At 48.1% G+C, this 12598-nt stretch overlaps 1 protein-coding gene across 6 annotated transcripts in view; it reads right to left on the bottom strand.

The window, feature by feature from the left end:
* Positions 1–12200, bottom strand: part of LAS1L (LAS1-like, ribosome biogenesis factor) — a 25095-nt gene extending 12895 nt beyond the window's left edge. The window contains exons 1-11 of one of the 6 annotated variants that reach the window (XM_014547673.1): positions 11712–12200; positions 10673–10798; positions 9407–9476; positions 8518–8599; positions 7442–7723; positions 7116–7162; positions 6166–6275; positions 4128–4213; positions 3717–3767; positions 3221–3427; positions 2728–2875 (exon numbers count right to left, since the gene is read on the bottom strand). In XM_014547673.1, the coding sequence (XP_014403159.1) occupies positions 2728–2875; positions 3221–3427; positions 3717–3767; positions 4128–4213; positions 6166–6275; positions 7116–7162; positions 7442–7723; positions 8518–8599; positions 9407–9476; positions 10673–10798; positions 11712–11953 (1451 nt within the window). In that variant the 5' untranslated portion in view covers positions 11954–12200. The remainder of the gene's footprint in view (positions 1–2727; positions 2876–3220; positions 3428–3716; positions 3768–4127; positions 4214–6165; positions 6276–7115; positions 7163–7441; positions 7724–8517; positions 8600–9406; positions 9477–10672; positions 10799–11711) is intronic. The other 5 variants (XM_014547674.1, XM_005876178.2, XM_005876179.2 and 2 more) reach the window with 5 other exon arrangements.
* Between the last annotated feature and the right edge of the window lie 398 nt (positions 12201–12598).

Raw genomic sequence — 12598 nt, 5'->3', positions numbered from 1 at the left:
TGAGGGATCCCCCCCGCCCCCGTGCCCAAATTTTTGTGCACCGGGCCTCTAGCAATAATAATAAAAGCAACTACTGAGCCCCAAAAGGCATCAGAGCTCAAGAAAGACTGTCTGGCCCTAGCCAGTTTGGCTCAGTGAATAGAGCATTGGCTCGTGGACTGAAGGATCCAGGGTTCAATTCTAGTCAAGGGCGTGTATCTCGGTTGCAGGCTTGATTCCCAGCCCTGGTTGGGGCATGTGCAGGAGGCAACTAATCAGTGTGTCTCTCTTACATTGATGTTTCTCTCTCTGTCTTTCCCCATCCCTTCCATTCTAACAAAAAAATTTATGGAAAAAATATCCTCCAGTGAAAATTAACAAAACAAAAGACTTTCTGACTCTATTGGGGGCATCAGGGGACTAAGAGGGTCTTGGCATCCAGATTCCCACTTCACTCATTTCCCAGGCATGGAGTTATCTCCCACAAAAGACAGCACTGTTGGCAAAGTCAGCAAAGTATAGTTTAGTTCAGCAACATTTACTGAGACCTATTTGGGGCCTAGATTTGTGTAGTGTGCTGGGGCACAGATGGCTAATGCAGAGCCCTTGCCCTTGAAAGGCATAGTCTGATAGAGGGAAAGAGACATTAGGAGAAAGAGACATGGCAACACAAAATCTCAGATTTGGGAAGTACTTGAGTGTCAACATGACAGGGTAGATAGTGCTGGTACCAAGTGAAATAGGGAGCAGAAAAGGAAGACCCCTTTGGGGTTTGGGTAGGGAGTGAGATGATCAATTTTCTTTTGGTCACAGTAAGGTGCCTGTGGGCCATCCAAGGGGAGATGTCTGACATGCTGTCAAATATAGGAGGTTGAACCTTGGGTGAAAGACCTGGGCTAGACAAAGATTTGGGCCTCAGAACTTTATAGGAACTAGCAAAAAAGCACAGGCATTTCAAGGAGGGACTGGTAAACAGCATCAATGCAGCAGACACAGCAAGGAACAAGGGCCCACTGGATTTGGTAATTAGGAGGTCAAAGAAGCTCTGGGGGTGAAAGCCAAATTGTGACTGGTTGAAGAGTAAGAGAAGAGTAAGGAAATCAAGATTTGTTTAATGCAGATTATTCTTTTGAGATGTTCTGACAGGAGAGGAAGGAGTGACAAGCTGGTGATAACCCAACAGAGGGATGCAGGGTCAAATGGAGGTTTTGCTTGAGTGTTATTGTTTTCTTTTAAGGTGAGAAACACTCAGGCACAATTATAGGTTGAAGAACAAGAGCCAGCAAAGCAAGGGAGAGACTGGGATGAGGACCCAACGATGCTGGCAGAGGTGGCTCCAAAGCACACATGGAGGGGCACACTCTGAGGCAGGGGAAGGCCACCTCATCCTGAAACTGGCAAGTAGGTTGAGTGTAGCCCAAGATCAGTTCACGAGGACTAGACCTTGGGTCGAGGGGGCCCTGCAGGATGCCTCCATGTGGTCAAGAAGGTAGGGTGAAAGGGGGAGGGGCCTGAGGTGAATGGTAAGGATTTAAAACAGTCAGGAAAGATGAAAATGGGCAGAAAACAAATACAAGTTCAGATAAGCAGAACTGAGGTTTGGCCTGAGATTAAAAAAATCATACCTCTGCAGTGGTAGCAATCTGCAGGGCTATGTGGTTTTCTCCAGTAGAGCTCAGCTCCCTGGGCTGAGGAGTGAGTGAAGCAGAGTGGATATCAATTCCAGCTTGGAGGTTTGCAAGTCAGATACACCAAAGAATGAGCAGAGCCAAGAATGCTGATGAATAGCTGAAGTGATCAACACAGGATTGAGGGGAAGCAAGGTCAAGGGAGGTAGGAAATGGAGGGATGGAGGTTGGATGCAGGCAAAGAGCAGATGCCATGGAATGCGAGGTTGAGGGTCAGAAATAAGGACAAGAGGTGGTGGTCACTGACTGGGATATTGTGATGTCAGCTTTCAGAGACTGAAGAGCTCTGAGTGATGGAAATGGATTGCTGAGTGTCATGGAGAATGAAGATCACTGGAGTTAGGAGCTTCAGAGTCAGATGGGTCACTCAAATGAAACAGATATTGCTCCAGAAAGAAGGAAGAGAATCAGGTGCTAAAGCCTCCTGTGAGTGTGAGGGAAGTGGCTCAGGGTGAGGAAGCGACAGAGAAAAGGGAAGACAGACAACCACGGGTGTTTATAGGAACCAGTACAATATCCAGTTTGACTATAGTCCCCAGGGTGAATGGGTAAAGGAGAATCACATGAGGTGGGGTTACCATGATTGGGGCAGCCTCTGCTCAGGGGCTGAAAGATCTTTGAACGTCATCTAAGAAACCTAGATGTCATCAGGAAGGCAATACAGAGCCACTGAAGGTTGCAGAGCACCTATGGGAGGTATACTTTGGGAAGACAATAGAGGAGACAGCACTAAGCTTAGAGTCAGAAGAATGGGTTCAATAATAAACAACAGCTACCATTTATTGTACACTTACTCTGTACAGGTCACTGGCTAACCACTCTAAGGGGGTTGTCTCATCCATTCTTATATTGGACTCAGCCAGGTCCTAAACTGTGTGACCTTAGACAAGAATACCCTACTCCTCTCCAAACTGGGACTCAGTTCTCCCATCAATTAGTAGGAGGGAGATGGGACTAGGTATCCTTGCAAGGACTGGTCTGACTCTGCCATTCTAAGGTTGTGAGGCCCTGAGGCCTGCAGTGCCGCACCCTCTTAACAGATGGAATTCAAGAGACTTACAGCTGGAGGAGATGGGGGCTGGCCCAGCAAGGTGAACCCAAGCAGGACTCAACCACCCAGGGCCAGTCAAGGGTTGCAGAGCAGTTGAATAACCTCCAGCTCTTTCTTGCTTCCCACTGGACTGCAGAAAATCGGCGGGCATTCCGTCCTAAGAGAGAAGAGAGGATCTGAGAAGAAGGAACCAGTAAGCCCCTATCCAACCTTAAACTTTAAAAAGCTTGACTTTGTCCTCCCCACCCCACCCCCAGACTGCCCACTCTATACTGCTCAAAGCATTCTGGAGGCCCTTTGCTTCCAGCTCAGTTTAGCTGGCTCTGAGAAGAAAACAGGTGAAGGGAGATTTGTCCACTATTGCCGCAAGGCCCTCTTAGAAAAACCTAAACCTCTAACAAAGGATGTGTCCACCTGGTGCTATTTAGCCGTGCTGAGAACAGTAGCAGATACTCTTGTCAGGGCTGGGTTAGGCCCTGGGGTTAGGACTAGTCTCCCTCACCAGTCTTGGTGTTAGCCACGATCAGTTCAACCGTCCATCTGAGGATGTAGGTGGGCCGGATCCCACTGTTCCCCAAGGCTGGCAGTTCGGAGAACATCCTCTCTAGCAGGGCCTGCGTGAAGGTCTGGGAGTGCAGGCCCCTGAGCAGAGGCTGCCAGAATTGAGAGAACGGCTTTGGTACCAGGATATCATTGAAGTCCACGTTTTCTGGTTGTAAGGGTCACGCATTGAAAGAGAAAGCGGAGGTGGGGGTGCAAAGGGAGACAGGAAGGGGGGAGGTAGAGGGAAGAAGAGAAGGAAGGGGAGGAGAGAGAGGAAAAAAGAGAGGCGGCCCCACCACCAACAAAAACAGAGATGCCATTGCAGAGCAGGAGGAAAGAGAAGAGCAGAGCAGCAGGGAGAGAAACTAGTTAGTATCAGACAAGGAACAACTGACTCAAAACAGTATAAAAGAAGAAGAGCTCTGGTTCTAGCTTCAGCTCTGTCAATAACTCACTGTGTGACTCTGGGTCAGTACCTTCCCCTCTCGGGACCTCAGTCTGCCCATCTGTAACATGAGGATGTTGAACTAGATGACCTCACAAGGCCCTTCCAGTTCTGCTGTTCTAGCTCTCTAGCAAGTGGCTAAATCACAATTAACACAGCACAATAATGGCATTAAGATTCCCCCAACCCAACCCAACCCAACCACACCTCACCCCACACAATTCCAGGCCACCTAAGAAAAGCCCTATAAGGGCTTATAAGTGAGGCTACCTGTTCTGCTCAGCCCAGTGGGGCTTCCAGAGGCTATGGAATGGCAGGAAACAACCTTTCACCCCCCAACCCAGGGCCACCCAGCCCACCCCTGATGTTATTGCCCAAAAAACACAGGACCCTAGGCAGTAGTGAGCCCCCAAGACCCTACCTTCATACTCTATCTGCAAAGCTGCCAACTGCTCAAATGTGGGGATGAGAAAGCCATCATCTAGAAAAGCATCCAGCACAGCTTCCCTGGAGAAAGATGACACTCAATTAAACAAACTGAAGCCAGGCAGATGACCCTCTCCTACCCCCCTATCTACTCCCAAAGCAGCTAGCTAATGCCTCTGGCTCAAGTGGCTAAAGCAGCATGGGGGCGGGGAAGGGAAGATAGTTGACAGTTGGGTCTCAGGCTTCAGCCTCCTGGGGTAGGAGCTGGGCCAGAGACTAAGATCAGTGGGTTTTGAACAAGTGTTTACCAAGCACATGCTGACCTAAGGCCCATAATAAGGGCAGCAGCGACTGAACAAGCCTGAAAGCACAGATGGAGAAAAGTCTAAGGTCCACGGAGGAGTTAAACGTCTGGAGTCAAAGGGTCAAGGAATTTCACCCATTAGTTCCTGTTCAGACTGTGTCTCTGGACAGTGCTCCAGTCTCCTACCTCTCCACTTCTCCCAAGTTGCTCTCTTTCAGATCCTAGAAGCAGAAACTTTGGGGACTTCATTGCTAGACTGAATATGATCCTTACTCCTAGGGACCCCAAGAACCCAGAGCTAAGTTATAGAGGTTGAAAGTGTAGGCAGTAGGAGTAATTCCTCACCCCTATCTAGCTCAAACTGAAACCAGCACTAGCCAGCGGTCTCCTCCAGAGCTAGCAGTTTCCCAAGAGAGGCTCTACTAGCTGAACAGGCCTAGAGGGGAAACAAGAGTTCCCAAAGTATCTCAATACCTGGAGAGTTGTCATGCTCAGATCCCACCCTCCACCAGGCTAAAGAAGGAAATAGTTGTCTGTCTTTCCATCCATCTCCCATCTCCTCAGGTCATTATTCAGGAAGAGCACACAAAGCAGCCTACTAGCTGCCTGCGTAGCACAACCAGGCAGATACTACCGTATAGTGCAGGGGTGGGCAAACTTTTTGACTCGAGGGCCACAATGGGTTCTTAAACTGGACCGGAGGGCCGGAACAAAAGCATGGATGGAGTGTTTGTGTGAACTAATATAAATTCAAAGTAAACATCATTACATAAAAGGGTACGGTCTTTTTTTTTTTTTTCAGTTTTATTCATTTCAAACGGGCCGGATCCGGCCCGTGGGCCGTAGTTTGCCCACGGCTGGTATAGTGGCACAAGGATAGTTTTCCCAACTGTTGAGGGGGCCAGCCAAGAAGCCTAGGCTGAGCAAACATTGATTAAACATGTTTGGACCTAGCAGTATCCTGGAAGTGAAGAAGACTCCAAGGGCAACCCCAACCTTCACTGCAGGATCCCACCCAGGCCTACTCTGCCACTTACATACCACCTTCCTACCTTCTCTGCTCCATCCCAGATTCATTTGTCTCTCTAGCTGGGAAGGTATAGCACTTCCTCCGCAGGTTCTCAGTGGAAGGTTCCCCAAACTTCTTTCTAGTTAAATTTAGGTAGCAAGCCCCCAAGAGCTAGGAAGGAGAGAAATGGATAGACACTGTCTGAGCACTACTGGGGCAGGGGGAGTTGGTGGCCATACTGAATAGGGAGGGACTTAGTCTTTTGATGAGCCAGGCCCTGGGAAGGCCCCTCCTGTTTCCCCAACCACAACTATCCAGGGGTTGCTGATACTCTGACAGAATTTCAAAAGAAAAGACCAGCAATGCCCATCATATATCTTTTACCTCAAATTTGGACAAGGGCTAGGCAGCAAAATGGTAAGGATTAAGGCCTTTTCCTAGTTGCCAAGAGCTCCACAACCACTGGACAGAGAAGGCAGACCTAGCTAGGAGATGGATAACAGTAGACCTCCTGCCTCTGGCCATTGAAGTGATTTAGTAGCTGCCAGGGCAGAAGAAAAAGGGTCATGCAGAATGCAGGGTCACCCCATGGGGAATCAGAATTATCACTGAGATTTCCTACAGCAGAGGTTGGCAAGCTGAGATATAGAAACTCATTTCAGTGAGGCTGCTACACTCTACCTTAGAGAGTAGGCAGCCCTTGATTACTTAATTACACACCTGTTCTCGCATGTAATGCCCTTGAGTTCTGCCAGGATACAGTCTACAGGCGGGGGCAGTTGATTCCACACCTTAACAGCCTGAGGTAAATACCTAAATTTCTCCAGTACCTGCCAGCAAAGAGGGTCCTATCAGAAGGCTGGGTTAGCCAGGCAACCCACCCCCAACCCCTCCATGATGCCTTCCCATAAGACCTCTCAGCACTTTCCTTAAGGGGCCAGGGCAGGACATACAGGAATGGACTCACCTCTCCTCTATGGGACCTGAAACTAAAAATATCCTGAACCTCAAATACCAGATATTCTCCCCTTCCTCCTCCTCCTCCCACCCCTTAATTCCCTGTGGCTCCCAACAACCATATACCCTAATACTGAATTGTTCATTAGGGGCATTTGGTTGGAGTTGGGCCAAGGGGTGAGGGAAATCAATGGAAGAAAGGTAATCTGGAGACACAAATTCTATTCCTGGTTCCATCGCTAACTGCATGTGACCTTGGGCCAATTCACTTATCCATGGATTCAATTTCTTCATTGGAGAAAAGGCAGGGTTAAGCCAAATGATTTCTAAGCTACCTCCCTTCCTGCTAAAAAACAGCACTCCTCAAGCTTACCAGATCTAGTAAAGTTTTTGGGCACCATCTGCTGATTAGTTGCAGTACTGCAGGGCTATGCAACCACCTATGCCCAATTGCTCCCTACCACTCAGTGAGACAGATAGATTATCCACAAACTTCCATTATCTGCTCCCTTCCATCGGTGTGGGGGATCAGCCAACTGGACTCTGCTCCTCTTGTCTCCTTCCTAGTCCCCCCACTCTCTTACCAAGAAGTTCCCTCAAGCTTTGCCATTTTTCTTTCAAATTCCTCCTCAGGACTTCTCTCAGGTAGCTGGCAAAAGGGAAGAAGTGGCTGGGGCAGGTGAAAATATGCCAAGTCAAGGGCACTTTCTTACCTTAAACTGCTCCTCTTCATATGATACCAGTAGTTCTCGGGCTCTTTCTGAAAACAAAAGAGGGAAACAGATAGGACAGGCAGCCTAGCACCTTCTACTGATAGGGGATTCTGAGCCTTTCTCACATCATTTGTTGAGTAACTAGAATTCTTGCCTCTCCTACCTTACAGGACTCAAGGAAGATGGTTTGTGTCTACAATTCTTTTAAGCTAAGACTCACCACAACCTCAGACGAAATGCTGAGCATGGAAAATAACCAGTATTAACCCTACACCTGAGTCTTCCAAGTTCATGGATCCCTCTCTGCCTTACCTAAGGACACTTACCATACAGCTCTTTATGTCTCTGAGCCTTCTCCCAATGTGCATCAATCTCTTTGTCACCTGTGCTGTCTCCATCAGCCCTGACATCCAGCTCTGCACCTTTCCCTTCATCCATAGGCTTTGGTTTCTGTTCTGTGATGTCATCAACAATGTTCTTTGATTCCTCTTGGTTGTCTTCATCTGTCTCTTCCTTGTCCTCCTCCAACTCCCAGGTCTCTCTCAGGCTGTTCTCCAGTTGGCGGCACCAGTAGGTTTTCTGGAGCCAATCCAGAACAAAATAGCAACCTAAAAGAGGGGAGGAAAGAAGGCAGTGCCCTAGGAGCAGCCACATGAAAGCTCCTAGCAGGCCCCCAGCTCATTTTGCAAGCACTATGGGAAGGCCAAATAGAAAAGGTTTGGCTCCAAGAAGGCACAAATCTTAAACATCCAGAAGCAGACCTTCTTCCTCTCAGTAATCCCCGTCCTTTGCTTTCTCCTGCTTAATAGCACCTTTCCTAGAAAAAAAACTAATACCAGATTTACATACAGGAAGCCAAAAATGGCACAGGGCTGTCAAGTGGGAGAACAGGAACAGCCTACTAGGTAGTTACATGGCCTTGGCCAAGTTTCCCCAACATGAAGGGGCTAGGCTGAATCAGAGGTTCTTAGTTGGAATGGAGTGTCCAAAGAACTGCTGAGTTCCTACACTTTATGGCTCACACCTCTCAACGTACTCCCATTCACCTCCTCCTCAGGCATAAAATTTAAGGGGAAGCCAGAAAAACACAATTCAGATCAGAACAGTGCTCTGCCAACCCATATTGGAGTCTAAAGCAAAAGGATAATTCAGTAACACTAATCCTGTCTTCATTTTAAAATGTTGGTATTTTGTTCATTATGGGTTTTTCCACATTGAAATGTTATCTATCATGATTACTGAGCTTTTCAAGTTTGCACCCAAGACGAGTGCCTAACTTGCCTCACCTTAGTCCCGGCTCTGACCCCAGGTGAAGACCTTCCTCCCTCTCCCTCTCCCTCTCCCCCCAGTGCCACCCAACCCAGGATCCCGGGCTCATGATAGACATTCCTTAGGGATTCACCTCTACGGCAGTCATTTATATGAGGCATTTTCTTGTGGGTCAACTCATGGCGAAGTTCAACAATCCAATCCGGGATGTTCACCTGATTGTGAGGGAGGGTGTGAGTGCAGAAATTAGAAAATGTTAAAGCTGGAGGAGACCACAGAAATTAATTAGCTTGGCCTCCCCCCATTTTACAGATAGAGAAACTGAGGTCCTGAGAGGAGGTTTCAGTCTTTCTGGCAGAGCCAAGATGAGAAACCAGGTCTCCTGATTCTTTTTACCGCTCTGAGGAGGTAAACTAGAAAATAAAACGATACTTGCATCCCCCAACCACCAACCACATTCCTCCAACAAAGAGATTCCTATAAATGAGCATCAAAAACCACCTTCTCCAGACTTCCTCTCTCTTGCCTGTACCAGTCTCTCTCCCTGGGTACCCTTACCTTCCTCCCTCCCTCCCACCCTTCCTCCAGGAAGCTTCACTTGATGGCTGAGAATCCTCCTGCCCTCTACGTACCTCACATACTCAGGGTAGGAATACCTGGTATTTTCATGCTGCCTGGCTGAGCTTATCTTCTCCCTCAAACTGTCAGCTCCCAGAGGGCAGGTGCTGTGACGGCAACCTCTTTCCTGGCCCCACCCAGTAATGCATTCCATTTGGGCACCTTGGCTTCACTGGGCTACTCTCAGAAAGATGGGAAGGCCAAGCCCACTGAAGATAGCACTCATAAATAAGGGAGGAAGTTGGCTTCTTTCAAGCTGAAGGCTGAGTCTCTGGGGTTCTTGCCTGGCTGGCTGGCAGTGATGGAATGAACTAGCCTTACTGTGTGCCCACATCACCCCATGCCCCATTTACTGAGCTCTCCTGGGGAGAGAGAATTGAGCAAGACCACTTTGTCATACGCACCTCCTGAGCCAGGAACCTGAGGGGGATCCTGCCAGACTTTGTCTTCCTCTCCGAGATAAGATTCACAAACCTGGGGTTAGGGGAGAAATGAGTGGCACAGCCCAAGTAACTGTTTTACTCAAACCAGTAGGACTTCAAAACACCTTGCTGAATTAATGACAGCTTGCATTCCACAACCTTTCCACTGACTGTTCTGTCCTGTTCTTATGGTTGGTGTCAGCCAGAGCAAGGATGGTTCCATACAGTCCAACATTTACTGAGAGTCTGCCCTGTACTAAAGCCATATAGATAAATAAGACACTGGAAGAGTTCAGTCTAGAATAAATAGTCATGACATAATATAACATATTTATGCTACAACATTCTAGGTTTTAAGTGTTAGAACAAAGGACTGCCCGGCTGGTGTGGCTCAGTGGTTGAGTGTCAACCTATGAACCAGGAGGTCACGGTTTGATTCCGAGGCATGTACTCGATCCCCAGTAGGGAGCGTGCAGGATGTAGCAGATCGATGATTCTCTCTCATCATTGATGTTTCTATCTCTCTCTCCCTCTCCCTTCCTCTCTGAAATCAATAAAACTAGATTTTTTTAAAAAGAGAGTAGGTCAAATGATATGGGGAGCACAGCTTAACAATGGAGAAGGTACGAAGAGCTAGGAATGACCTCAAGTCAGACAAGGGGAATAGGATGAGATGAGCAAAATCTTTGAGATGAGAAAACTCAGTAGCAGCCTTTTCCCCAATGTGCATGAGATAGCTAGAACCACTCTGAGTCACTTTGTAAGTCAGGAACTCCCAGCCCATGTCTCCACTTCCACAACTCAGCAATCTTTCAGAGAAGGGTAAAGGGTAGTGCTAGGTATAGATGAGGTAGAGTTGGAGAATCCACACTAAATCATGGCCAGGGCACTGAACCATTCAGAAAAGTTCCTCTGGGTGAAAGACTTAAAGAGGAAAGAAAGAAATCAACCTGTCAAAGCTGGAAGAGACCTACAGGGATCACTAGTCTGAACTACCCCACATTCTAAGAAAGAGAAGGAAAGGAAAATGGAAGAGAGAAGGCTCTCAGGAGAAGAAAAAAAGGAATGTGTGTTGACAGGGAATAACAAAATCTGTCAAGTCAAGCAATCACAGGGTGACCCATACACATGGACACACAGGGCTTTTTCCTTCAGGTTTCACCTGAAGCCAAGATTTGTTTGTCACATGCTACCCCACCCCATCTCTGCCCCCAAACCACCCTCCACCCCTACCCATGTAGGTCTTACCTGACCAGTGCCATGCCATAGAGCAGTCTAAGTTCATCAGTGCCCAAGCCACCAGTTACATCCAAGAGCTTACAGCGTACCAGGTCAGCAGTAGAAGCCACTGCCAGGGGCAGTTCGTTGCCTAACCTAAAGAGCCACAGTCCAGCACCATCATAAAGGTCCCTTAACACTGGTCCACCCTCCACCTCAGAATCTAGGTTGCTGTAGATTATTCCAAATACAGGGATGTGCAAAAGTAGGTTTACATTCTGAGTATCCAAACCACAGTTTATTCCTGTATTATTATTTATTACTGTATTTATTTGTATTATAACTGTAAATCTACTTTTGCCCACCCTTGCATATACTGGCTCAAGTGTAGAACAGACATATTTATTACTGTATTTATTTGTATTATAACTGTAAATCTACTTTTGCCCACCCTTGCATATACTGGCTCAAGTGTACATGAACAGACATAAATCAAGACGGTGGGAAGAGGAAGGGTAATGACCCTGGGATCCAATAATATACAGGGAATGAGAGGTTGGCTAGGTTACACAGACAACATCTAACTGCTATGCAATCAACCAACAATTCAGCATGGACACAACCCCTTCTTTCCCCTTAAACCCTCAACTCATTCTGCTAGAGAAGACTCTTATTTCCTTGAGACTTTTATACCTTGTCTGCTTCCAAATAAATCTTACCAACTGGCTGAGGCGCCCCATTCAAAAATGGTTTTGCAGGCAAGCTCTCCCGGAACCTACCTAATTCAAATCGGAAATACACCCTAGGATACTAACCTACTCCTTAAGCCCTGGCTCTCTGGCACCCTCCCCAAGATGAGGAGAGAAAGGTAAAAGGTCGAAGATTTAACAAGAAGGTTGCTGAGGCAACACCCCTTTCTTTCCACAAATAGGATTAGTGCAAGAGCTTGGCTGCGACTTTCCCCCAGGCACTTGAGAGAAGCAACACCCAAGCCACTCATAGGGAAAATAGGGCCTTATAGGAATTCCACAAAGGAAGGTGCCAGCAGCATGCAGGCAGGTTGCCTTACCTGCTCCTCCATGCTGTGATGCGGTTCAGCGCGTACCGCTGCAATTTATGGTCATCACAGAACAGATACACCGTCACCTGATCCCACTCGGCCTTACTGAGCCAGGCGACTACGATGCGCTGGGCCCAGAGGGGCGACAAGCCTTTATCTTTGACGAACTTCCCACACCACGCACTCCACACCAGATCCATCCCCCCGGAAGGCCCAGAACTGACCCGGCCCTGGTCCTGGATTCCCACCATACTCTCGGCTAAACGCTAAGCCTTGGGCCGCGACACTCCTCAGAAACTTCAGCTCAACACGCTAGCCTCACTTCAAACCGCCACCGCGCCAGCAGCCAATGGGACAGTGTGACCTCCAACGCAAGCCCTCCTCCCAGCGTTAGCGTGACAAATCGGAACGTGAGAGCTGGGGACCAGATGAACCACAAATTGAGGGTACGTCTTCGTCAGCCGGAAGTGTTCTTTCTCAAAGTAGCTGTACCAACAACAAGCCTTCGGCCTCAAGGTTCCGCTGATTTCCTGGTTGCAAACAGGTCTCTCCATCCCAGATCGGGACAGAAGTCTGGAATGCAGGAGGAATTTTAGTTTGCGCCCCCTGGCGGGCAAGAGAGGAATTGTGACTGTCCCATGTACTGGAAATGTGCTTATGAAGCAAAACTACAGAATATCTAATCTTAATATATAAAGAGGTAATATGCAAATTAGCAAATTAGGCCCGTAAGGGGACAACCGTTCACGGGTGGGCGTGGCTGCAGGGCCGGAGTGGCACTCCGATCTAAGCGCCATTTCGTCCCGCCCAGGCAGATTCCCCCGTGGCCCGCAGTCAATCCCAAAGCCGACCTGGGGTTTACTATTTTGCTGGAGCTGCTCCCAACACCCCCACCC

The sequence above is a fragment of the Myotis brandtii genome, unplaced genomic scaffold (genome assembly GCF_000412655.1).
Source record: "Myotis brandtii unplaced genomic scaffold, ASM41265v1 scaffold480, whole genome shotgun sequence".
In the NCBI taxonomy this organism is placed as follows: Eukaryota; Metazoa; Chordata; class Mammalia; order Chiroptera; family Vespertilionidae; genus Myotis; species Myotis brandtii.
Note: the sequence above shows the minus strand (reverse complement) of the source record. Positions and strands in the feature narration are given on the sequence as shown.